Source organism: Stigmatopora nigra, chromosome 5, assembly GCF_051989575.1.
Source record: "Stigmatopora nigra isolate UIUO_SnigA chromosome 5, RoL_Snig_1.1, whole genome shotgun sequence".
Taxonomy (NCBI): Eukaryota; Metazoa; Chordata; class Actinopteri; order Syngnathiformes; family Syngnathidae; genus Stigmatopora; species Stigmatopora nigra.
In genome coordinates, this window is record NC_135512.1 from 669,406 (window position 1) to 695,887 (window position 26,482).

At 42.9% G+C, this 26,482-nt stretch overlaps 3 protein-coding genes and 1 long non-coding RNA gene across 5 annotated transcripts; 3 read left to right on the forward strand and 1 right to left on the reverse strand.

Annotated features, from left to right (window-relative positions):
• The first annotated feature begins 563 nt into the window (after nt 1–563).
• rai2 (retinoic acid induced 2) lies at nt 564–3,561 on the forward strand. Its single transcript, XM_077716659.1, has 2 exons — nt 564–775; nt 1,449–3,561. The coding sequence occupies exon 2, from the start codon at nt 1,510–1,512 to the stop codon at nt 2,818–2,820; it is 1,311 nt and encodes a 436-aa protein (XP_077572785.1). The 5' UTR covers nt 564–775; nt 1,449–1,509; the 3' UTR covers nt 2,821–3,561.
• A 228-nt stretch (nt 3,562–3,789) lies between these two features.
• On the forward strand, nt 3,790–8,439 carry LOC144196467 (uncharacterized). Its single transcript, XR_013326331.1, has 4 exons — nt 3,790–3,854; nt 7,037–7,174; nt 7,417–7,590; nt 8,064–8,439. It is a non-coding gene; the product is annotated as an uncharacterized LOC144196467 (long non-coding RNA).
• LOC144196465 (sex comb on midleg-like protein 2) lies at nt 3,998–8,390 on the reverse strand. Its single transcript, XM_077716658.1, has 12 exons — nt 8,320–8,390; nt 8,026–8,260; nt 7,728–7,816; nt 7,422–7,665; nt 7,026–7,279; nt 6,640–6,739; nt 6,371–6,574; nt 6,136–6,300; nt 5,605–5,733; nt 5,331–5,525; nt 5,100–5,260; nt 3,998–4,491 (listed from the first exon to the last, which is right to left on the reverse strand). Exons 2-12 carry the CDS (start codon nt 8,222–8,224, stop codon nt 4,360–4,362), a joined length of 1,872 nt encoding a protein of 623 aa, XP_077572784.1. The 5' UTR covers nt 8,225–8,260; nt 8,320–8,390; the 3' UTR covers nt 3,998–4,359.
• Nucleotides 8,440–17,768: 9,329 nt separating the features above from the next.
• On the forward strand, nt 17,769–26,326 carry LOC144196699 (cyclin-dependent kinase-like 5). 2 transcript variants are annotated; one of them, XM_077717082.1, is made up of 15 exons: nt 17,769–17,810; nt 18,024–18,160; nt 18,805–18,925; nt 19,225–19,284; nt 20,672–20,762; nt 21,154–21,343; nt 21,408–21,488; nt 21,561–21,730; nt 22,173–23,142; nt 23,455–23,538; nt 23,771–23,885; nt 23,965–24,061; nt 24,122–24,230; nt 24,549–24,677; nt 24,751–26,326. In XM_077717082.1, exons 2-15 carry the CDS (start codon nt 18,065–18,067, stop codon nt 25,081–25,083), a joined length of 2,646 nt encoding a protein of 881 aa, XP_077573208.1. In that variant the 5' UTR covers nt 17,769–17,810; nt 18,024–18,064; the 3' UTR covers nt 25,084–26,326. The 2 variants fall into 2 exon arrangements, with proteins under 2 accessions (XP_077573208.1, XP_077573209.1); XM_077717083.1 differs by lacking the exon at nt 23,455–23,538.
• Nucleotides 26,327–26,482: the final 156 nt, after the last annotated feature.

A 26,482-nucleotide genomic window follows, 5' to 3' on the forward strand; every position in this document is an offset into this window, starting at 1 on the left:
TAGATAGATAGACATTTTGCAATGACAATACGGACGTCTGTCTGGCTTGCAAATTGGCAAAAGGAAGAAAAAAAGTTGTTTTTTACACCCCTTTTGTGCCTGAATTGACATTTTATAAATATAAAGGATAATGACGTTAAAAATACAGGAATAAAGCAATATATTTTAAACAGGACGAAAAAAGGGAGGTTAAATGACTCTAAAATAAAACATTTGACAAAGCAAACATGAAACAACTGAAAATAATTGAAAGAAACACATTAAAGATAAAACATAAAACAAGTCAAAATAATTCAAAGAAAGACATTAAAAATAAACATTTGAAGATAAAAAGGTCCACATTGCTGTTTTGTTTTCAATGTTTACATTATATATCTCAACAAATACGTTTAAATATCTTTAAAAATAGCTTTCAGTCAAAATAGATTGAACGTCTGGCGTCATCAATATCAGAAAATGAGGTAAATGACAGAATATAATATCTATTTTAGTAAATATTGTCCATTTCTCCCGTGAGTTTTTTTCCATTGATTGTTTGTGATTTGCAAGGGGGCGGGGGCAGTTTAGAGACTGCGCACGCAACCCTCACGTGACGTCACAGACCAGCAACGAGAAAAGGGCCCCGCAATGACGAGATAAGCCTTAACCCTTCTTCTTCTTCTTTTTTTTTTAACTCGTCGCCTTAAGACCACAGACGGATTCCTCTTCTACCTCATTTTTTTCTTATTCTTCGTGGCTTTTGTGCCCTTTTGCTTCTTTTTCTGTTGTCTAGGAGGTGAGTGGTATCGTCCAATTTTTAGTGATGGGACGACGTTTAAACGAACGATGGAAGCAAAAGGCTACGATATTGACGTCTGTTTTTTAATTAAAATAACATTGTTGCTTGAATATGAATCATATCTCGTCGTAAATGATCGTCGCTGCCGTTAAAGTGTCTTACTTGCCTTTGTGCGACCCCCCACGCGAGGCTGGTGGACGTGATGAAGTGAATTAGCAGTCGCGTTAGCAATTAGGCTAACTGTCACCCGGTGCTCATCTTGTGTTCTTATGGCAACCGAGGCGCGCCCCCGTTTGACGTGCGTGCGTGTGACTGCTAAACGATTCCTGCGGCTGCTCACGCGACACATACATTGAATTTAAAGAAATAGTTCATGCTATGTATTTGCAAGCGAGAAATTAAATAGAATGCTTTTGAAATAAGTTGGGGACAATGATGGGCTACTTCCTGTTGATTTGGGGGCATTTTGAAGTCACTTCCGGGTAAATTAAGGCTAGTTTCTGTACTTTTGGGTTACTTGAGGTCATCTCTGTTGAAATTAAGGGTGGTTGGTTATTGTTTTGTGGCAAAATGTACATTTTTAAGTCATTTTCTGTTGTTTTCAGTTGACTTCTTGTTGATTTGGAGGCCATTTTAGGTCTCGCTAAAGACCAGGTCTTTTGTCTTCCAGGTTTCTCGAGCGGGAGGATGTCTGGGCGTCGCCAATAGCGCCACGCCAAGTCTTCACGACAATGGAAGCGTCTTCGGAGTCGTCGCGCTCAGACGCCACGCCGAACCCGGAGAAAGAGGAGCGTGGCGGTGTCCCCCGGTCGGGCGCCACGGGATTAAACAAGGCGGAGACACCCGGCTCGGCGACGACGGACGGCAGCGGCGCCCTGAAAATGTCCACCACCGTCCTCCACCCCGTATGCTTGGGCGAGAACCCACTGATGGTCCCCATCCACCTCCAGATGGCGCCAGGCACGGGGGCCCAACTGGGTCCCGTGGGGGCGGCGCCCTACTTGCTAACAGGCCCCAACCAGGTCTCCCTCCCGTTGGTCTTGGACCCACAAAACAACCTCCTCTGTTCCAACTCGTTGTCCTTCGTGGAGCAGAAGTCATCGGGGGCGGGGCTAGGTCCAACGCCGGACGCCAATTTAGTTTCTCTCCTCCAAAACCCCGCCTTCGCCGCCATCTTGCAAGACTTGTTCCCGCCCCAGGGTGCTCCGCCCCCCTGCCAATCTCCGGGTTCCCCCTTTTTCCCGTACTCGTCCCCCTTGGCCCCGTTAGTCCCACCCGCTACTCTCCTAGTCCCGTACCCCGTGGTCATTCCTCTTCCGGTCCCCTTGCCCATCCCACTGCCCATCCCGGTCCCCCAATCGGAAGACTCCAAAAGCGAGTTGTCCAAATCCCTCTGTGCACAAAGCAAGAGTACCCAGACTCCCCGGGAATCGGACTCGGACCCTCAGAGCGCATCCCCTCAAATTCTGGACCTTTCCATGCGGCGGCCGTGCGGCGTTGAACCCAAGCAGGAGTTCCCGGCGCCCCCGCTTCAGGACAGCGTGCTGGATTTGTCAATCCCCGCCTCCCGGAAAAGGGGCGGTACCACCTCGCTGGGGGCTACCCGGTCCCTGGAACGTAGCGTTAGCTTGGACTCAAAGATCCCGGGATGTCTGGCGTCTGCGGAATTGAACCGGCAGCGAAAGTGGACGTCGGACGGCGGCGGCGTGGGCGCTTCGGCTCCCGACCCGGAAGCGGCTAAAGTCATCGTCTCGGTCAAGGACGCCATCCCGGCGGCCATCTTGTGCGGGAAGATCAAGGGCCTGTCGGGGGTCTCCACCAAGAACTTCTCCATTAAACGTGACGGCAGCCAGGGGGCGCCACCCCGGCTCTTCGGCCCGGCGCCGTCGCCATCGCGGCTCGATCCCGACGCGGCCTCCAAGAAGGTGACCGCCGGCGGGAAAAGCGGCGGCGCCATCAAGATGAAGAAAGTGGGCACACAGGAGATCCATTTCCTGCCAATCAAGAAGCAGAGACTGGCGGCACTTTTTCCCAGGAAGTAAGTGGTGACTCCGCCCCCCGCCCGAGCTGCGTTTAGACCACGGCTCGTGTTGTCGTATATGAAATGTCCAAATAAGCATTAAAGCAGGGTCGCTTTAAGTGCACATTCAAGGGCTTTTCCTTCCATCCGCCTGCCTTACTTATTTCCCCAGCCTTTGAGCCAAGGCACATCTAGATAACCCAACTTGACAATTCTTAAACCTGCAACAATTCACTTTTTAATTTCACTCGTGGATAAAAAATGAGTTGGAGACTGAAATCTGGGATCAAAACTTATGATTTGTTAATAGAGCTGAACTCATTTTTTATTGTTTATTTTTTTAATAATTCCAACAAGTTGTACTTTGTTGTTGCAATTTGTCAATTGCAACAACAAAACACTTTTTGTCATCATGGTTTTTGTGTATTACAGAGGCCATTTTGTTTTGGTGTTGCCATTAGCGTTAGAGTTAGCATTGACGCTAACTTGGCTGTTAGTTTGTTTACATTCCCGAGTGCACTTTGTGGTTGTAGTTTAGATTAAAAAAAATCATTAAAAAAATAAGCCTTACGCGCCAGCTCCATATTTATTAATATTATTATTATTATTTATATTGTACATGTTTTTTTCTTTATCTGATCGAATCAACTTGGCTAATTTATTGTTTGTGAAAAAATATTTATGAAGTGTGTCATGAAAGAAATCATTCAAATGACTGTGTTAACCCGCTTTTTTGTTTTTAAATAAAGTTCTTTACATCTGATGCATCCTGGGTATTTTTTAAAGCAAGTTAATAAATGTTATGGCTGTCACACTATGTAGGAAGGGGTGTGGTTTCTTTTCCTCTACACTACAGGTACATGGTGCTGTGGCTCCACCCCCCTGTGACAAAGCCCTGCCCAGGCCAACACAGCTGTGACCACATCATCCCTCCTCCAATCAAGATTCACTTCCTGCCCTTGTTTAAATCCTTTTTTTTTTATATTTGTCAGTTCAACCTAACTTGGTTTCTCTTGATTCAAAGTCTATTTGATTGTCCCAGCTTCACCTGGTCATGTGAGTATGTTCCTCCTTGTTCTATTTAGTATACTTATGTTGGCAAAGTTAAAGAGTTTTTACACTATTTTAGAAACATTTTTCAGGCATTTATGATTTTGAGTATTTTTATCAATGACTTGCTAATTTTTTAAAACTTTTTATTATGATATCATTTCATAAGTAAATACAGATTTAACACTGTCATATTTTGTAACATCTGGCCTAAAAAAATAGGATCATTTACTAAAAAAAATGTACATTCCACGGCACGTTTACATCCCCGAAAAAGTATTTAAAAAATATATAAAGTCATCTATAAAGCCATCTGAAATATTCCATGGTTAAAATCTTAAAATAGCAGCTTTGATTCTTAACTGCGTAAAATGTGAGGACATCTTATACTGGGCTATATTTAAAAAAAAAGTACATATTTACATTTTTACAATTGCCATTGACAGCCATTGATGGCAATAGAAATAATGGCCGCCAATGAGGCTTGAACTTTGACCCGCGATGGAAGTGCTTACGTTGCGTTGTTGCCTTGTTTGAGTCGTTCGATGTGATGGCAGAGCTTGAGGGCGGGGCCTAATTTCAGTCCCATGTACTTCATGATCATGTCGCTCCGCAGGAGCATCAGCGCCTTGCCGTCGATTTCCTGCCGAAACCAAAAGACATATTTCATTTTGATGCGTGTGTATTAAGAAAGAGGAGGAAAAAATAATCATTAAATGTACGTTTGGTCGAATTACGACATCATTCAAGATTTTAGAATAGTTTTGCAATAGAACAAGGGGGTCAGACAAGGGCCGAACCATTTTAGATATAATATTTTGATTTTTTGATTTTATTTTAAAAATTGATTAAAAGCCCCGAAAATTCCGTTTCTTATAGATCTAAAACAATGTTTATTTTAGCTTTTTTATATATATTTTTAGATTTTCCAAAATGTTTTTTTGAACTAAAAACACAGAAAAAACTGATAAAAAAATTAAAATTATTGATATAAAAGGGGTAAAATCTGACAATTTAATTTACATTTATCATTTTAATTTGATCTTCAAACAGAAAGTCAGCACTCATTGACTTTCTCGGGCCACACAAATTGATGTGGCGGGCCAGATTTGGCCCCCGGACGGCCACTTTGACACTTGATCTAAATAATGACCGATCTTCATTGGATTTTAATTAGTGTCAGTCCCCTAAATATATTCGCTGATAGCTGTCCAAATCTGAAAAATAAAACCTAAATAAACGCAAACTCACGTGTTTCCGGAACAATTCGGCGTGTGGCCCCAAGGTGGCGGGATCGGCGTCCATCACAAACTGCATGACCTCGTCCACGGACCAGGAGGCGGGGTTTTTACCCGCCGTTGGCCGGCCCTCACTGCATGCAATACCGCTTTCTGGGCCGGTGGTGGAGCTAGCTGCGTTGGTACACACAATCATCGCCTTATCTAAAGGGGCACCCTTTCAAAATAAAACACTGGTGCTCACCTTCCATGCACCGAAGCGCTGGCGTGGACGGGAGGTCGGCAGGATTAGACGCGAGGCGGCGGGGTGCAGGGATGGCGCCGGATGGGTGGTATTCGGACCGGCTGCGTGCCATTTGTGGGCGGGGTGTCGCGGGATTAGACGCCGAGGTCATGTGGCGTTTCAGAGGGATGGCGTTTTCGTGCGGAAGCGTCTCAGCTGAAAAAAGAATCACGTTTAGTCTTGTTTTGGTAGTATTATTGAGAGGATAAATGTTCAAATGAGGTCGATTGGTTACCTTCAGAAGGGTGGATGTTGGCGCGGTGGTGTTTCGGTGACAGCGGCGCGGCGTACGGCGGGGAAATCCCGGCGTGGTTTCGCTTGCCGTTGCAAGACGGCGAGTGAGAGTCGAGTGCTTCCTGTTTTACTAGCGGGGGGACGAAACACAACTTGTCAATTCTAGGGTTACAACTTTCAGCCAATCGCAGGGCACAAAAATAAATAATAGATAAATAAATAATAAAATATTTATATATATATATATTTTCTATATACACAAATGTGTATGTATGTGTATAACATATGTATATGTATGTGTATATATATATCCACAAAATATGTGTATAACATATGTATGTGTATATATATCTATGTAGTGTGTGTGTATATATATATATTTTCATATTTTTATTATTATTTATTATTTTTATTTTTTAAATAAGGGTGACCCTATTTGCCAGTTTTTGATTTATTGCGGTTATGTCTGCTCCACATGAACCGCGATAATCGAGGGATTACTGTAAATATCAAGATAATTGATTGTCCTTACCCGACTTGGTCCCGTCGTAGGACGCGGCGTAGCGGCTAAACGGCTGAGCGCTGAACAGTTTGTCGCACTGTAGATAGCGGCACACAGTTTCCAAGAAGCGCAGCACGGAGGCGGTGCTGGACGCCGCCGGCAGCTTGACCGCTCGGATGCCACCGTCCATCCTCACTGCAAGTCCAAAAGACAAAAAGACCGCTCAACTAGCGCCATTTCCAGACTGGTCGGAAAAAACGCTCACCCCTGACGGCCTTTCCGCTCCCCGAATGCGTCTGAAGAGCGCCGAGCAGAACCTCGGGCCGGTAGGCGCAATCCAGGCAGGATTGGACCACCTGCTGGAGCACCGAGTTGACGGGGGCGGGGCCAAAGTGGTCCGGCAGGTGCCGGACTTGTTTTCGGTCCAGGTGGGGGCCGCAGTTTGCCTTTTTGTCGACGTACACGCAGGCTGAAGGGGAAGAAAGTCAGGCTATGTGGCGGAAAAACATGGCGGAGGGAAAGAGGCGGGGCCACCTGTGGAGACCACCGAGGGCATGTTGGCGGGGCTGCCGCGCTGAATCTGGATGGGGGCCCCCCGGGGGTGCGGAGGTCTTTGGAGAATCTTGGTTTTGCGCTGATCAAGCAGAAATTAGCGAGTTAGCTATTGTTGACTTAGCTTCATTCATGGACTTGTCGGTCCCCATGAACCGCGATAACCGAGGGAACACTGTATACAGTTTACAGTTTGCAATACAAAAACAATTCAAATATATCTATGTCCAGTGTAGCAGAATTAGTGTAGAACAATTATAAAAAATCTTCAGTGCAAATTCTGTATGAATACTTTAAGACACGCGTGTCAAATTGGACATATTGCAGCAACAGCCAATGAGAGCCCTTCTAAGGTTTAAGATCCTCACCTTGCTTCCAGGTTTGGGCCCTCGTTTCCTGTGGGGCTTGGACTGGCCATTCTGGGCGGCGGTCTCGGCAGCGGCCTGGGCGGCGGCGGCCTTGAGGAGGGCGATGGTCTCGCTCTTGGGGCGCCGACCGCGCACCCCTTTCCTGACGGGTAATGGCGGGAGCGGGTTGGGGAGTCTGTAAGGAGGCTGCGGGGGGCGCCGGTTGGTCTTGGAAGGCGATGGCGTCGGGGTGGGCGGGGTCTTTGTCGGGCAGACTGCAATGCAATGTGGAAAAGTCTTTTATTTTAGAAAAACTCGTCTTTAGGACAAACTCTTAAACAAAAGATTGCGAATTAGGATTAGGTTTCAATGTGGATTTTCACATTTTTATGAATATATTTTTTTCCCCGAGCTTACCGCTGTTGCCGGGCGGCTGCAAACTATGCTTGGCGAGCGCGCACCATCCCACGGGGAAGATATCCCGCGAGTGGTACTTGCACCAGTAGTCGAAGGCGCCCCTCCATCCGTCGAAGGTGACGAAGACCTCGTCGCCCTTCACCTCGCCCACGGTTGCCGGGCAGATCAGGTGGGGGTTCTTCTTGTCCACCGCCTCCAATTTCATGCCTACTTTGAAGGCATTGTGGGGGGGCTTCTGCGGCTCCTAAAAAAACATCGCCGGGTCATCGCGGCGAATGCTTTGCCGGCGCCGCCCATCTTCCATACCTGCTTGAAGGCGGACGCGGGGGCCATCTCCGCCCCATTCAAGGTTCTCAGCAGGAACATCGGCCATGATGAGGCGTTCATGCGAAATCCTAAAATTGACACACATGGACAAAAAAATGAAGACCTGTTGAAAATGAACTATGTTGGAGTTATTCTGTAATACTCTACAGTTGTATTGAAAAGCATCCCCGCATTTCCAAAAATCCACCTGACGCTAGACGACAAGCTAGCGCTCTAGCTAGCGCCTTAGCCAGCAACCTAGCTAGCGCCCTAGCTAGCAACCTAGCTAGCAACCTACCTAGCGGCGGCTGCAACATATCCCCCTTCTTTTCACAGGTTCCAATGGGCTGCACGTCGGAGGAATCCACCAATCTCCAGAAGTCGTTGCTGTTGTCGCTTCCGTCCAGGCGGAGGCGCAAACGCGCCCCCGTCAGGCCCATGACGGTAGCGATGCACACCGAGGTGGAGTTGCGCGGGTCGTGGGCCTCCAGTTTCATTCCCACCTTGAATTCGTTGCACGGCGGGACGCCAGCCTGCCCATGAAAACAAGGTCAGACCACCCTCGAAAAAACAAACAAGACGGCGATCGCACCTGTCGAAAACAACTCGGCGGCGCCGGTAACGACGACGTCTCTTTTAGATATTCTTCCCAGGTGAAAGAATCTGTGGGGGGGAGGAAAAATGAATTAAAAACCTACATTTGAATCATGATAGATTAACGTTTAACTCTTTGACTGCTTTTAGAGTTAAGGAGGTCAAAGGTCAAACTCATTAACTCACTTTTGGTTATTTCTTGCGTCGTCTCAGTCGTTGGTTTGTCTTTTTTGCCATCCCGTTGTTCTAAAAATAAGAATGAGGATTTTTTATGTATTTATTTTTGGGTTGGAGACAAATACTCAAATTAACCCTTTCATCCTTTATTTTTTAACCCTGAATGTACTTGAACAATTCAAGCCAAGTCAATTCAAAGTCCTTTATATTATATGATAATCAAAAACACCATGTCAAATATTACATAAAAGTCACATTATATATTATTGAGCCAGTCACAAACACCTGAAAAAGGAAGTAGAAATAAAACCATAAAATTGAATTAAAAGTATTAGCATTATATGTCAATCCATTTTTACTCATGGCAAATATTTACCTATTTTATTTACTTGAAATAGTCACTTGCTCTATAAAGGCTTAAGTTTCAACTTTTGAATAGCTACCAGTTATTGAAATGATTAGGAAAAATCATATAATATTGTTGTTTCTTACCTTTGAGTGGCGTTTTTCCCATTTTGTCTCACATCCAATGGCAATGCTTAATACTGGAGGCACTTGGAAAACACCCAAAACTACTTTTTTCCTTTAAAAAAACAAAAGTCAAGTTAATTTTACTAAATGTTATGATTCATCATACTTTTTTCTCAAAACATATGTAACAAGAAATGCTCAATAGTAATTATACTTTTTCCTCTATTAATAACTGTAATAGACGGCAATGCAACGTATTACGCTATATTACGACTTGTTTATATTACATTTCCAGCCACATAACTAATAATTCCAGTTGTACATCTTTTTCCTGTAACTTTACTCGAGTGATATTACTTTCATTTCCACTTTTAAAGTTAAAACGAAAGACTTAAACGTCCCAACGTGGGTCAGGCTGAAACGTGAAAAGTGCGGTACAGTAGAATTATGTAACGTTATACAATGACAAAATGTGCATTTTATATGCACCAACCGACTCATATTCGATAGTATTGTACCGTTCTCACGCAAAATAATTAATAATAAACTTAATGATAGATATCCGGACACGACTATGACGTGTCATATTACGCCATGTAGTACAGTAAAACTCCAGGTAATAGCCGCACCCCGTGTTGACAAGTTAGCTGCGTTTTTTTATTAGCTTAGCTATTTTCTTTTCTTTAATGAACGTTAGAGATAACTATGTCGTCCACACTATTATAATTCATTTATGTAACTCTTCTTTTAGTATTTTATTCAATAGTGCCTCGTCCAATGTGTTGTTTAATAGGCATGGGAACTTACCGGTGACGTCTTTCCTGGGAAAAAGAGGAAAAATGAGAGCACTTTTTTTTCTTCGCTTAATCACCAACTGCCCTTTTACCTCCAATCTTTGTGTGTATGAGTGTATTGAAGAGAGAGCACCACGCATGTACTATATGCAAAAATTGGACGACCATAGAGCAAAACTGATGACTGATTGGATAATCGATAGACTTTGGCCAATCAACAATTCGGAACTAAAGACGCTAAGCCAATTAGAATCTATTTTTGTTGTTGCTAGCCAATCAGCTTCCGAGCGTGAGTTTGGGTTTCTGTTAAGTTGTAGGGAGAGCTCATCTTCAGTATAGAAGATCTTTGTGCCCCAGGGTCGGATTTTAATGAAAACTTTTATGAATCGTTATATTTGTTCATCAAAATCCAATTACATTTTCAACAGTGCTTAGCAAGAGTTTGATTAGTATATTTTTAAATAATTATATTTCACTTCTCAACTTATAGAGATTTGTAGATCGTAAAACCGATACGATGTGTTATCTGATGGGCGGTATGAGGCAACGGAGACGAGCGTCGACTGTTGTCGGCCATTTTACTTCAGAGTTGTTAGATAAATAGAGTATGTACTTTGAGGTAATTGGAAGTAGAAAATGAATTTGGCGACTAAATTTAACTGTTTAATACCATTTCATAGTTATTCATACCAGAATATTGCATCAGAGAATGGCAATTCCCCAGCAATTAAGGTAGGACATCAGAACCAGGGTTGATTATAATGTTCAGAATATGTCAAAAGGACTGCAAAGCACTCCAACAATTAAACATGTTAGCGAAAGAGAGCTGTCAAATAAACTCAGTGCGTTTGTCTATAACGTGGCGTATGATGTTATGAATTGTGTAATTGAGAAATTAGGACAACAATGTCCCACTCATGTAAAAAATGAAGAAAAAACCGTCGCACATACTCGCGCCAGAGCGACCATTGCTTTCTCGGATTGGTTAGTTTTGAAAAAGGCGGGACCCAAGTGATTGCTGTGATTGGAGGAGTCTTGTCGCCACTCAAAGAAGTTACCGTGGCAACGGGTAGCTAGCACCTTGTCAAAACCTCACTTTAGCCAGTCAGTCGGTGGATTCATTGGGAGCAGACCGCATGCAAGAAGAAGAGCTCCTCCGTCAGTGGGTGAATGGACGGGCCCACTTTCAGCTTTCGCATCGTGGAAATTGACCGAGTGAGTACTTTTAGTTGTCTTCTTTTGGGGTCGAAGCGAATGCGGAGGAGGAGGAGGCGAGCGTCCACCGTGCGGCTCGCTCCTGCCAGGAATGTTTACGTAGGGGAGGGAAACACAACTCGCTTCATTTTCAGCTTCGTTGGTGATAATTCAAGGCGAAATGGCGTGCTAGTAGCGAGGTTCACGCGAGGACATTTGAGAGAGTTCGTTGTTAGTGTTGTGTTGGAGTCACTAGTTGGATGTTTTCAGGTGGGAGTTGCGTCCCACGCATGCGCAAATGTACCTACGCCAAACAAGGTTTCCAAACGGCGGGTAAAGGGGCTTTTTTTTTCGAGGGGGCACCTAATTGCCTAAGTAAAAATGGTAAGTTTTACATTTCACATTTATTAATTCTTTACACTTTGTGGTTGGTTAGTATTTTTAGCTGTTTAAAAATTCAACCCATCATTATTTGGTCTATGTAACGCAAAATGTGGCGTGAAATGTAACTTGAAGCTAGGTCCTGTTCTAATTCTCTTTTTCCGATTATTAATCTTTATCGTATTTGTTTATTGTTCATTTTCTCTATTCAAACGAATAAGTCCAATTATCTACTAATGAAGATGTATTCATTCAATCATTTTTGCCAAACCACTTATTTTCTAAAGGGTTACGGGCAATAAACATGCTAATTAGCATGCTAATGACTCAACACAATTTTCATGACTAAACCGTCTTTAATTTTTGGATTAATTTCACTGTATTCAATGTATTGCGGGTCATTTAAAATGTGACAAAAATCATGTAAAATGCTGAAGGTTTCATCTAAATATGTTTAATGCTTTATTTTAAAAATGCTAACGGTTTCATGTAAAAATGCCGAAGGATTCATGTAAAAAATGCTAACGGTTTCATGTAAAAAAAAAATGCTAACGGTTTCATGTAAAAATACAATAACTTTCATGTAAAACCACAATAACTTTTGTGTAAAACTGCAATAGCTTTCATGTAAAATCGTTTTCAGGTAAAAATGTGGGTAAAAAATCAAGTCAAAATGATAACTTGTATGGTAAACATGCTAGCTATCATGTAAAAGCTAAGTCATTGACTTTTATTCTACAAAATGGTAGCTTAACAGACGATTTCAAACGTTTTACACAATAATTCTCACAATTTAACATGTATTATTGCAGTAATTTGTGTAAGACGAAATTGGTAAAAGATCATTGAGCCACTGCACCCATGTGTGCTGCCATCTTGGCTCAAATCCATTCATATACATGTGAATATCAAAGGTTGATGTTAAAAATGCAATATAAATTCGCAAATAGGCAGTAGTAAGGAGAAAGTGGAAAAAACACGACAAAAGACTAGAAATAAAGAAACAATTAGACATGCACAAATAAGCAAAAATCTATATTGTGGTCATAAGAAAATACATATTTTATTTGCATTGTAACATTGTAAAAAGAGAAAAGCGCTCGTTAATCTAATATTTTTCTGTGTGTGTGTTTTCAATTTCTTGCTGCTGCAACAAAGTGATTTTCCCAAGTACAAGATGAATAAAGTTTAATCTAATTTAATCTAAGAAAATGTGGAAAAGGTACGCCTTTTGCCGGCCGGGTTCACCTCGGGGAATTTTGCATTTGTTACGTGAAGGGAGAAGATTAAAACTAGTGTATATTTTCAGCTCCCTGCACAGACTTGGCGTTCTCTTCACCACGCATGAGTCACTCGCTCGCTCACTCGCGCGCTCGCTAGCGAAAGCGCCGAGAACCCGCGCAATCATCCGCGCCGCCGCTGCTCTTCCGGCCCTGGAGAAAGGCGGGACCGCCTGGTGTTGATTAATCTTACGTACGCAACGGCGGTGGCGTTCCTCAGGTGTTCCGTCGGGGGTCCGGGCTGTTTAATTTGGCGCTAAAAAGGAATGGGGAGGTAAATATGAGGTGGCGAGAAATTTGCCTGATTAAAAATGAGTGCCTCAAGACATGTTTTGACTTCATTTAAATGAGGGTGATGTTTTTGTTGTTGTTTGGTTAGGTGAGGGCCATGCGGCGAGGGCTGCAGCACTTGACGGGAGCCTGCGGCTGGCCACGCCCCCTCCTGCCCCAGCGCCATGAGGCTTTGAGTCCGTGAAGAGGCGTGACAGCGGCGATGTCATGAATAAATTTGAGGTCCTTGGGATCGTGGGTGAAGGTGAGTTGTGTGGAATGTAGATTAGATTTGGATTGGAATTGGATTCGGATTTGGATTGGATTGGATTTGGATTGGATTTGGATTGGATTTGGATTCATTTTGGCTTTAGATTAGTATAAAATTTAAATTCAATTAAGATTTGATTTAGATTCAATTTAGATTAGATTTAGATTCAATTTAGATTAGATTGAGATTCAATTTAGATTAGATTGAGATTCAATTCAGATTAGATTGAGATTCAATTCATATTAGTTTAGATTGAGATTCAATTTAGATGAGATTACATTGAGATTCAATTTAGATTAGATTCAGATTCATTTTCGATTAGATTGAGATTAAATTTAAATTCAGATTCAATGTAGATTATATTAGATTCAGATTCAATGTAGATTATATTAGATTCAGATTCAAATTAGATTTAGTTTAGATTCAAATTTGGATTTTGTTTGGATTCGAAAAAAAATGAAAAATGAAAGCATTTAATTCTGTATGAAAATACAAAGTTAGATCCGCACACTTTGAGTCGAAAATAACCCCCCCAAAAAATCAAAGAATTTGGGAAATGGGTGTCATTTAAGTCGACAGGAAGTGTCACTAGGGTCAATTTCAAGGCAATCATGTCAACAACATCGTTCTGATCGATTTTTCCTCCGCCAACTTGAGGTCAGTCAATGCTTGTCAATTGCTCACGTGGACCTTCCATGTGTGCTTTTAAGCCTTTATGTCATTAAACACTTTGTGTCAACAGAGTGTGTTCAAAACAGAATAGATAAACCCAGAAAAAATGAATCTGCTATTTTATGCTAATCGTGAGCAGGCGGGGTCACATGACTCAACGTCGCCCCCTATTTTGTTGAGCCCATATTTCTCTGGGAGGCAATTTCACAGTGAAGGTGGTACCTATTGTTGCGGGCAGCCAGTGTTGGTTGGCGCCGGTGTTGTTGTCATGCCAACACGCACAGTGCCAAAAAAAAGAAAGAAAGAAAGAAAGAAATAAATCCAAATCTCATCAAAATGTGCCAGCGTTTCCAGCATGACGTGGCAAAAGCACGGGGAGAGAAAAAAAGAGAGCGCTCTCCTTTCTTATCGCTTGTTTGGCGACCTATTTTGCGTCCAATCATTTGAAACTGGGGCGTCCGTTCATTCGACAGAAATGGATTGGACATTAGTACACGTTGAATATATCAATAGAATACAAATTTGCTGCCAAACTCCCTCTCCAAATTGATTGGACATCCACTCGTAATAAGGGACATTTTTATCTGTATATATCTAAATATGTATATATATATATCGAAAATTTAAAGTCATAAAATATGTTGTAGTTTTCCTTTAATATATAAAATATTTTATTTCTATTTTTCATGAATAATTATATTTAAAAAAATCAAACTAATAGAGAAAAAATGTATAAAATAATTGTATTTGTATTTGGACATTTAGATATATTTTTTATTTTAATATTATTTTGTAATATAATTTCATAGTATTAAGAACATACTGTTGGTATAGTAAATCAATTCATTTGAACCAAATACAATTCTTGGTCTTTTCATTGTTATTTTTGTAATTTTTTTTGACATAATAAAAAAAAAAAGGTAAACATGGGATATAGTCGCCTTAGTTTATTTTGACATTTTTGTATTATAATTCATCAAAGAAGATTGTATAAGTGTCTGAAAAGTATTTAACTGTCTTTTGCTTCCAATGCTAATTTGCTGCTAAAGTGCTAATGCCAAAGGCTAGCAGGTTAGCAGCCTTCCGCATATAATTGACGATGATTCAATGATTAATGAATGATTAACCATGATACATTTTGACCCTGTTCTGTTTCTTTGCAGGTGCCTATGGTGTTGTTCTCAAGTGCAGACACAAGGTAAGAAACAACCAAACCACCAATGCCTACTTACCAACCTTTTTTCATAACTTGAACATTTCGTAAGTAGCCGTGTACTTTATATGTCAATTCTCAAATGTTGTTCTCACTCAACTACCAACTAAAAACAAAACACAAACTCTCAAATAACTCATCTGCATATAAAAAAAATTGTAACCTGAAACGATCCGATACCGACAGGCATTCATAAGTAGAGGTACAGTGTTCCCTCGCTTATCGCGCTTAATGGGGACTGGGACCACCCGCCATAAGTGAATTTCCGCCAAGTAGGGATTCCCCTTCAAAAATGATTCATTTGAATTTAATTCCAAAAAATATATATATTATTATTTTTTTTTAATATATATTTTTTTAATTTTTAAGATTTTTTTACCCCCCTGTATACAGGACACCATATAAAATACGGGTAGAGACAGGGAAATTCATGTTATAACAAAAAAAATGAAAAATATGTTGTTTCAATGTAATATTTGTAATTTTTTTATTTTTTATTTTCCAAAAAAATCCGCAAAGCTCTGAGTCCGCGATAGCTGAACCGCAAAGTAGCGAGGGAACACTGTATAACCGTATAATACTAATTATCGACTTTTTTTTCATTTTGTGGCGAGCTCCAGCATCACAAAACAAACGCGAACGGCGACACGGCGGCGCCCGGCGTTCTCGCTCGGCGGGAAATTTGCTAATAGACGCCGACCGCGGTTGAATTCTCAGCTCGACGCAGCGTGCGCCCAAACTCTGGCCGCGGCTCAAAATGGATCGCTGCCATCTGGAAGCGGCGGCGGCGGCGGCACGGCGCGGCGAGATGAATGGGCCCGTACGTCGCTAGCCTCCAGGAGGCGGAGCCAAATGCCACTGGATGGGTCGCAGCTGCCGGTCGTGGGCAAATTACAATACGACGAAGCGAGCGGAAATGGACGCAAATAGAAGGCAATTTCGCGGGGGTGGCCACAGCTAATGCTAAGCATTAAAAAGCTAGCTAGGCGGTGTTTATTGCGAGTGGGCTGGCTTCCACGCACGCACGCACGCACCAGCTGCCCTTTTATTGTTTATTTTAAGACCCCAACAAATCCCACCGACAGCCCGTTGGAAATCAACAAAAGATTGTTTACTACGGGCGCCGTAAAAAGATTAGTAGGAATAATCCTGACTGGGTTACATAGTGAGAAATATTTGGCAACGTTTCAATGTGTTTGAATGAAAAGTGGTGTCAAAGTGGCGGTCCGGGGGCCGAATTTGGTCCGCCAAAATCAGTTTGTGTGGTCTGAGAAAGTTTTTTTTTTAATCCAATTTTTGTTCTGTTTTTTGTTTAAAAAGAATTTGCCCGGTGGCTGGGATAGGCTACGGCACCCCCGTGAACCTTGTGATGTCCCCATTGCACATTTTTGGTGTGGCGATACTGACTTTAATGCAGGGGAAACGCAAAAATAGAACAAAAACACGTCCCAATGTCTTTTTTTTACCCAATTTGAACAAAATTATCCCACATTAAAACCACAAAGAAGGCTTATTATAATTTAGGGGGCGAATAAATTAGGTTTAAATATTAGAAAAATATTGTCTGAAGAGAAAATAATCATTTTCTTGATTTTACTTTGATTTTTTTTTTGGGGGGGGGGCATTTTCCATTAAAACTTGCCATTCCCACTCCATCCAAGTCAAGGTGACCTCTTTAAATCCCTCCCCTTTTTTTTGGCTGACCCACTTATTATTTTCTGGCAGCCTCCATAAATCATCTTTCCAAAAGGCCAGCGGATGGATACGGAACATTTTTTATTTTTTTTTTATATCCGCTCGACAGCCGTGTTTTGCGAAGAAAACGACTTACGCAAGCGCCAGCGCTCCAAAAATAAGATGTTGACTCACTCGTCTTCCAAAAAGCACTCAATGGATTCTTTGACACTTACAACATCTTTTCATTCACATTTTCAACGTATTTTGCAGGAGATGAACCGAATGGTCGCCTGGACAACCAGTGTCACCCTTTGTTTTTTTGGGGGGGGGGTGGGGGGGTCTTCAAAGTCCCAAAAAACTCAAAATACAAAAAATTATAAATCATTTTTCAAGGCTAAGTGACTTTTTAAATCTACCGTAAAGCAGAGAAATGATGTCATCGGTATTTTGAGGGTTGAGAGTTGAAGCGCTGTCAATGTTTCACTAGTGTGTCCACAAAGGACAAAATCCTTTTCATTGTGTGTGCATTCCTCTGCTTAAATCAATATTTGTTACGTATTTGTACACTTGACTAACCACACACAAGATGGAGTAGGCCCGCCATCCCATCATAGTTTGACGCCCCCATTTTCATTTTCAATACGGTGTCTCCTTGGCCACCTTGCTTGCCGTTAGCGTTACTCCCAGCTCAAATGCCGGCGGGCCTCGAAATGAGGGCGAGGAAACCAGGGCGAGGGTCTCGGCTAAAAATGGCGCCGCCCTTTAAGGGATGCTAACCCCCCCAGGCACAAAATGGAGGACCCACTTATGATATACTCGGCTCTGTGAGGAAAAAACATACAAATTCCACACAATTGGACCAACCTGGATTTGAACCCAAGTCCCCCTACCGTTGGTCCAACATTCTAACCACTTATCCACTGTGCCGCCCCCATTTTCTACAGTTTTTAAAAAAAAAATCTATGGAATTTAACATAAAAATGTTGCTAGTTGATGTACTTTTTGTCTAGGAACTTTACAAATGTGTTTTTTGTGTTTTGTAGGACACAAATGAAATTGTGGCTATCAAGAAATTCAAAGACAGTGAAGGTAACATTTTTATTTTAAGTTATATATTTCATAAAGTGTCCATAATTTTCATACAATTAGCTTAGCATGCATGTTTTTTTTGGGGGGAGGGGGAGGAAAGTGTACCCGGAAAACCCCACACATTGAAAACCCCACACATTGAAAACCCATCGGGAATCAAACCCACAATTTTTTGGAAAGGTTCAACTCAGTGGGTCTATGTTTTTGACTCAGAAAATGACGAAGTCAAAGAAACCACACTGCGGGAGCTCAAAATGCTCCGCACGCTCAAGCAGGAGAACATCGTGGAGCTCAAAGAAGCCTTCCGGCGGAGAGGGAAACTCTACCTGGTCTTTGAGTACGTGGAGAAGGTGAGCTCTTGAGTTAAGAATTGTTTTTCTGTGTCAAAGTGGTGGCTCGGGGGCTAAATCTGGTCCGTTGCATCATTTTGTGCGGCCTGGGAAAGTCAATCATGGGGGGCGACTTTTTGTTTTAGGATCAATTTCAAATGAAGAGTATAGATGGATCTTAAATTTCCTCATTTGCCTCTTTTAAATCAATCATTGTCAATTTTTAATCATTTTTTTTAGTTCAAAAATCATTTTGTAAAATCTAAAAATATATTTTAATGTATATGTTACATTTCTTGATTTTCCCCCCTTTTAAATCAATCATTGTCATTTTTAATCCATTTTTTTTCTGTTTTTAGTTCAAAATCATTTAGTAAAATCTAAAAATATATTAATATAAATTTATATTAAATTTCCTGATTTTCCCCCTTTTTAAATCAATAATTGTCATTTTTTAATCCATTTTTTTTCCGTGTTTTTAGTTCAAAAATCATTTAGTAAAATCTAAAAATATATGTAAAAAAAAGCTCAAATAAACATTGTTTTAGATCTATAAAAAGATGAACATTCAGGGCTTTTAATCCATTTATTAAAATATTCTAACTAAAATGGTCCGAAAAGCGTTGCTCAATAGTTTCTTTCCATCCTAAAACCTCCTTGTGTAGAACATGCTGGAGCTCCTGGAGGAGCTGCCCAACGGCGTGCCGGCGGACAAAGCGCGAAGCTACATCTACCAGCTGATCAAGGCCATCCACTGGTGCCACAAGCACGACATCGTCCACCGAGGTAAATCCGGGTCGTCTCCACTCGTTGGAATTTCACATCATTTTTTGTTTTAAGCCACTTTGGCCCATTCCAACCCATTCCGACACTTTTCGAGGAAGTGCGGCGAGCCAGATGGCGTTGGGCGGTCCAAATGGCCGCCGGGATCTCCCCACGGTTTGTCCTTGATGAATAAGTCAGGGTTTTTTTTTCTTTCCTTTTTTCCCTGCGGCGCAATCTGTCAACATTCGTGTTTCTTTAAATTGGAGCCTTTTAGCCGATGACGTTTGGACGTCTTCTCGTCTTTTTTTTCTTTTTTTCAGACATCAAGCCGGAAAACCTGCTCATCAGCTCCGACGACGTCCTCAAGTTGTGCGATTTCGGTAAGTCGCCGTCCAATCGGAATGTCCATTGAGGTCCCGTCCTGGATTTTGCTTCCAATCTATATCTGATCCATTAGAGTGGTTTCAAAGCACCCGGCCGGGGGCCAAATCTGGCCCGCTGCATCATTTTTTGCGGCCCAGGAAAGTAAATGTGAAGTGGCGACTTTCTGTTTTAGGATCAAATTAAAATGATAGATATAGATGTATATTACATTTCCTAATTTTGCCCCTGGCCACTAGGGCGGCGCTGTCTACCTCATAATAGCACAAAGAGGGTTATAAAAGCCCAAATATTAAATTAAACAATATAAAAACAGTGTAATCCCTTAATTAAAGCATCTTCACTTTTCATGAATTCACTACTACACACTTTTAATTATTTAAAAAGAAAGTATTTTTATAAAGATCATTAAAAATGAAAATCCACACTGAAATTTAGGCAGAATTATGATGAATTATTATAATTTTTTTTCTAATAGAGGTGACCCAGTCTACACTAACAGCGATATTTGAGGGATTACTGTATTCACTTATTAACCGCCATAATTGATATTTCTGGAAATCTTGGATGCATATTTAGATGGTTCTTGGACTATAAATTGCACGCCATGTGGGGTGGGCTTTCTTTCTCTGGAGCTGGCTTACCGTACGCCTGAGTTTGCAAAGATGGAGCTCATGGCCAATCTGGCAACCGAACGAGAGGGGATAGGCGATGGAAAACATCATGCGGGCAATCTGTTGCCAGATTTCGGTTGCCAGATACTAGGGGGTTGTTGGCCACGGGAGATATGCTACATATAGGCTAAGGACCTGCTAGTTCTGCATCCTCTTATCTTCAATTTCTCTTTTTCCAGCAAAAATGTGACACCAACTCCTTTTTTAAAGTCGTTTGTACTCATTATAAAATAAAAAATGTTTAATTATATATTTTTAAAAGAATTTTTTTCAAGAAATGTTTTTTATTTGAGTAAAAATGTAGTGTGTTCCTAATACATGATGATATAAAAAGGCAAAATATGAGTTAAAATGAACTGGCAACCTTGTTAAATAGATTCAATGTGAAATAAAATGACAGGTTAGCAATATTTTCTATTTTTATTCATTGGGAAATGTTACATTGAACAAATAAAAGGTATTTGCAACAACAACAAAAAGATTTACTTGTCAAATAAACATCAAAAATCATAATTATAATCCTAAAGAATAGGCACCATTCATTTTCTGAAAAGCACATCTCCAAACGCAATGGTGGCCGGGGCTTTTATTTCCCCCATGGTTTGACCCATTTTATCCTTTTAATGAGGACGCAATGTCCCGGCCCGCCCGGGTGGCCACCGTTCGTCTATCCGTCTATCCTGTCGTCGCTCATTTTGTCTTCTCTCGACAGGCTTCGCTCGGAATCTCTCGGAAGGAACGGACGCCAACTACACGGAATATGTGGCCACCAGGTGGTACCGTTCGCCGGAACTCCTTCTCGGGTAAGTCATACGCTTCACGTTGCTTTATTTTGAAAGTAACGACCTCACTTCCTTTTGAATGACACTTGTTTGAAGCTGTGTTGACGTGCGTTAGCTAAAACCCAAACAAAGTAATAGTAGCAATTTGATATTTGTTTTTTTTTATTCGAATGTACGTCAAGGGTCTCAAAGTCGTTTTAATTATGGGGTCTGAAATTAAAAATAATCCATTAGAAATAATGCTAATCTTGCTAATTTTTTTAAACTAGCTGGCTAAAACGCAAATTAGTGCTATTAGCTTGGGCTAGGTTAGCCCAAAAAGTGACCTTTTGACCTTTGGTCATAAACAACATTTCAGTCCAATTTTTTGATTTCATTTTTTATTTTTTTGACAATTGTTTCAATTTTTCAGGGCACCCTACGGCAAGGCGGTGGACATGTGGTCTGTGGGTTGCATCCTGGGCGAGCTGAGCGACGGTCAACCCCTGTTCCCGGGCGAGAGTGAAATCGACCAGCTCTTCACCATCCAAAAAGTCCTGGGGCCCCTCCCACCCGAGCAGATGAAGCTCTTCTACAGTAACCCTCGCTTTCACGGACTCCGGGTAAGGAAAAATCTAAATGTCAGCCAATCCCGGAGTGCCAATTCCCTGTTGTCCATCTTTCCAGTTCCCCGCCGTAAACCACCCGCAAACGCTGGAACGCCGATACCTGGGAATCATGGGCGGGGCTTTGCTGGACCTTCTCAAGGTAGTGGACACCATCACATGCCAATGGCGGCCATGGAACTTCTTTTTTTGTTTATTTTGTTTTGTTTTTTAGAGCCTTCTCCTACTGAACCCCGCCGAACGTTTCTTGACGGAGCAGAGCCTCAACCACCACACTTTTCAGACTCTCCGAATGGTGGAGCGCTCCGGACCCCCCACGCCCACCCCCACGCCGGTACGCTCCTCCAAGAGGAAGCCCCACCACGGCGACGGCGCCACCACCAGGTCGGTCCTCTGGGATTTTTGGTCATGTGTCGACAAACCCGATTACCGTATTTTCTGAACTATAAATTGCCCTATTTAGCAGTTATATGGACATTAATAAGTAGGTAATAAATAATTTGTAAAAATTAAAAATAATAATTTTCCACACTAGGCTTGCGGGGGGTGCTGGAGCTTATCCCAGCTGACTACGGGCCAGAGTTGGGCGACACCCTGAATTGCTATCCAGCCAATCACATGGCACGATGAAACAAACAACCAATCACTCATAACTAGCAACACATTAGCATCCCAATTAGCTTAGCATGCATGTCTTTGGAAAGGATTCCCCTGAGTACCCCGGTTAAACCCACACAGACCGAGGGACAACATGCAAACTCTACCATAGTGACAACCAACCTAGAGTATAACAACCCATTTGTTGACTTGTCTCCTGACCAATCAGGAGCCACGGTCTGAAATCTTCCAGCGGCCACCGCTCCAGCACCCGCGACTGCTCCAGCCTCCCTCGCCACGACGACCCGCACGGCAACAGCGGCGAGGGCGTTGGCGTTAGCTTCCTCAACGGCAACCTGCCGGCGCCCATCAACCTTAGCCCCACCCTCCACCCCAAGAACTACGGCGCGCCCATGTTCAACCACGGCGCCGAACTCCCACACCTACTGGACGCCGGCAAGGCCGACTTGGAGGCGGGGCCAAAGGCCTCGGACGGCCCCGGCGCCAAGTACCCCAAACCCAACTTCCGCTCACAACAGCACCGCCATTCCTTCGTGGAGGGGAAAACCAGCACCCTCCAGTCAGGAGACAAACACGGGCGCCGTGGTGGCGGCGGGGGCGGCGTCTACCCGGACAACCTCACTCCCAGGTTCTCCTACCTAAACCCGTCTAAAAGCCACGGGACTCTGAGCGACGCCAAGTCGGTGGGCAACCTGAACGACGTCCACCTGTACGCCGACGAGCCCGCCCCCCGCTACTTCCCGTCCAGCTGCCTGGACCTGACGGCGCCCGGCAGCCCGGCGGTTCGCCGTTCCGACCGACGAGGGAGCACGCGCGCCGAACGAGAGAGCAACACCTTAGACTCCTCCTACCGACGTTCATCCACACGGCGAAAGGACTCGCCGGATGGCCCGGACCCCAAAGAGGGCGGGGAGCAGCGGATCCACGCCCACTCCCTGTCGGCGCCCCGTGAAATCTACGCCCAGGGGTACAGCAGTCCCTTCTCGTCCCAGCAGAGGCCGCACCGGCATTCCATGTACGTGCGGAGGGACCACCAGCGGACACACGGGGGCGACGATGGGCTGATGGTGGGACAGGGGGTGCCCACCCGCGCTAGCAGCCTGCAGCTGTTGTCCCCTCAGCTCCAGCACCGGACCCTGCCTCGCCACTCCGTGTCCAGGGAGGACGACATGAGCCGGGTAAGTCACGTGGGAGGCGTTATGAATAGATGTTTGGGTGGTGGTCTGCCTCCTAGTGGCTGTCTGAAGGTAATTGCAGGAGGGTGATGCGAGGTATCCATAACAGCAGCTTTTGCTGAGTAGAAGCAATACCAATAACAAAAAAATACATGAATAATATTTAGATTTTAATTTTTATACAATCTTGGCTTTTTTAATTTATTTTGCTGCTTTTGTGGCTTTTCGCTTAACATGGACGTGATTTGAAGTTGTGTGGCATGCGCTTCTGCTTTTAATATACAGCCATTTTGTGTGGGTGTGTATGTTTATTAGAGCGACCAATCCCCCAGCGAGACCACTCCCCACGGCAGACTCTCCACCAGAGACAACTTTCACCCGCAGAGACAAAAAAGCGAGGTTGTTGGTTCTCTCGCGTCCTTTTTCAACTCCTCATTCTCCGCTTGCTATTTTGCACATTTTCCCCTCAAAATGGCCGCCACATCCAATCCATTCAAAGTTGGATGACGTACAAATAAATGTTATTGAAATTCAAAGCACAATTGAAAGAAAATTCTCATAAATTAGATTTTGTTTACATTTTAGCACCACATGGCTACCAGGCGCTAACGTGCTAGCATTTGTGACCCAGGTGGGGTTGTACCACGAAACCAAGTCCGATGATGGAGGGGGCGGGGCCTCGTCCAAGGAGAACCGCAACATCTACAGCGAGTCCATGCCTCGGAAAGTGGGGAGCTTCTACAGAGGTACGAGCAATCGCATTTTGATGGATTGTTTTGTGTGGTTCGTTAGCTAAAATGCTAGCGGTGTTTTCTCGTTGAACAGTTCCTTCTCCTCGGCCAGACAACTCCTTCCACGACGGGCGACCTCAAGGTCGAGGGGCCACGGGTGACGGCAAACGCCAACCCACCTTCGATCCCTGGTAGGCCGAGTCGCTGGGTTTGGCTCCGCCTCTTTTAAAACGTGGACTCTCTTCTTTGAGGACGGGCCCGGACACGGTGGTGCTGAACGCGGTAGAGCCGTCCAAGGAGAAAGAGAAGCAGGGCTTCTTTCGATCCATCAAGAAGAAGAAGAAGAAGCAGCCTCAGATGGTCAGTGGAAAGAAACTCCGCCCACAAAAAAGATGTGCTCCACTTACAAAAAGCACCAAGTTCATATAAGTGTTCAATAAGTTCAATATGGCTCCTTCCATTGGTTCATTCATTTTTTCCAATCGCTTTAACCTCATTTAGGGTCGCGGGGGGTGCTTGAGCCTAAACCCCAATTGTCCCAGATAGGATCAAGCACCACCTGTGACCCTTTTGAGGATAAACGGTTCTGAAATTGAAAGAATGAATTTTTCATCAATATAAACATGCAGAAACATTGTTTTTTTCCAAAAGTTCCCACAATGCACCATTTCTCAACAGGTTCCCAGCGAGGAGGCGGTCCTTCAAAAGTCGTCACGCTCCCACCCGAGCGGTCGCCACCGCAGCCGCGACAAAAGCCGCGATCGCGACAAGGAGTGGGCCGACAAGATGGCCGACGCCCACTCTCCGGTGCGTACCGTTTTTGGCCAGCTTTTATTTTGAAAAGCCAAGGTAACGCATTTCCTTTTCCCGTCCCGTCCAGAGCCAACCGCTGAAATCCCTCCGCAAACTCCTCCACCTGTCGTCGTCTTCCAATCACACCACGGCGCCGGACGTGCGCTACCCGCCCGGCCCCGCCCCCCAGGGGGCTTTCTCGGAGGGGCGTGGCCACCCGGGCCTCAACACGCCGCAGTCAAAGAGCCGGCAGTCGGCCTACCCGCCGCCCGAGGCCGGCTGGCACGGCTCTGGATCTGGCAACCCGTATCCGGAGCAGATGGGCGTCAAGGGGGCGGGGCAAAACGGCCACGGTGGTTTCGGACGCCCCTCCCGCTCCCGCATGGCCAATCTCAACGATCTGAAAGAGACGGCGCTGTGAAGGCAAGTCACCCCCGTCTTTGAACTCAAATTATTTCTTATGTTTCTACACGATGCCATGCTATATTATTATTATTATTATTACTGTATCTTCACGACTATAAGGCGCACCCTCAATGAATGCCACATTTTATTTTTTTTCCATATATAAGACGCACTGGATTATAAGGCGCACTCTCTAATTTGGAGAAATTTTAAGACTTTTATAGTTGTGAAAATATGGTATTATTATTATATTAGAGAACATTCATTTAATATCGAGTCATTCGAGCGCCACAAAAACAAATTTACAGATTCATGTGTTTCATATATCGTTCACAAATATAGGAATACACATTTTAGGGCTGCCAGAAATTATGATTTTATCGTAGAATAATCATCCATTACTAGTGTTTGCCATTTTGATAGTAGAAAAAACCCAGAATATTTTTAAGTGATTTTATTTATTATTCATGGGAAAACCACAGTGTTCCTTTTTTACTTGTATTTATTTTTTGACAAAACACACCGGGCATTATTCTTTGAATTGAACACTTTTATTGTCATTATACAATTGATACGATTAAAATAGTGAATTAATCAAATAGTGGCAGCCCTAAAAAAACGTGTACACACCAAAAAAACAGCATAAACGGTTAAAAACGAGGGTTCATCGGGTAAAAACAACTCAACGCTTACAAAATGGAGGTCAAAAGTCAATGTTTTTTTTTTAAAAGGCTTCCAATGTTTGATAGACTTTGTATAATGACTTTAATTTGTATCATAAAAGATATATATAATATATATATAATGCAAATGGTTAGATAAATGGTAGATGCAATGTATTTTTAGTTGGAGTAGAATTAGTGGTCATTGGTTACCGCGGTAACGCCACCTCACGTCGTCATAATACACTTTAGCGAGTTGATAATCTTCCAAAATGCCTGGTTAATTATCTTAATTTATGATTTGGCCCTTTTAATTGTACAATTGTTAATTACTATTGGTCTAAAAACTTCAAGTGGTCATGAATTCTGCCCGGCGACAAGAATCCCTGTATTATATTAATACTACTAATGGGAGGAGCCTTTGTCGCTTGTTATTTTCACACTTTATTATTTTTAAGGAAACATAACAAATAAAGGTGTTACATTTTTTAAATTGTTTTACTTTCACACTGGTAGTTTATTTGAATTTTTCCCGTTTAAAAACACATTTAATGTTTATATGTGGAACACTTGAGCTCAAATAAAGAGGAAACTTATGAAAAAAAGTGCTGATGTCATGTTTTTTTATTTTAGGAATGTCCCATAATGATTTTTATGATCATTAAATTTTGAGGTCAAAGGTCACTGAAGCGAATTTTGTGATAACTTGGGGTCTAAAGGTCAAAAATATGGCCGCATTTTGAATTTGACTGC

Bases quoted from the DNA above. Each gene is read 5' to 3' on its own strand.
- rai2 (XM_077716659.1), top strand. From the start codon at position 1,510: ATGGAAGCGTCTTCGGAGTCGTCGCGCTCAGACGCCACGCCGAACCCG.
- LOC144196465 (XM_077716658.1), bottom strand. From the start codon at position 8,224: ATGAAACTGGAGGCCCACGACCCGCGCAACTCCACCTCGGTGTGCATC. The intron at 7,280-7,421 runs GTAAGCTCGGGG...ATTGCATTGCAG, and splicing joins GCAGCCGCCCGGCAACAGCG to TCTGCCCGACAAAGACCCCG. The intron at 5,261-5,330 runs GTGAGCACCAGT...GTACCAACGCAG, and splicing joins AGCGCTTCGGTGCATGGAAG to CTAGCTCCACCACCGGCCCA.
- LOC144196699 (XM_077717082.1), top strand. From the start codon at position 18,065: ATGCTCCGCACGCTCAAGCAGGAGAACATCGTGGAGCTCAAAGAAGCC. The intron at 21,489-21,560 runs GTAGTGGACACC...TTTGTTTTTTAG, and splicing joins CTTTGCTGGACCTTCTCAAG to AGCCTTCTCCTACTGAACCC. The intron at 24,231-24,548 runs GTCAGTGGAAAG...ATTTCTCAACAG, and splicing joins AGAAGAAGCAGCCTCAGATG to GTTCCCAGCGAGGAGGCGGT.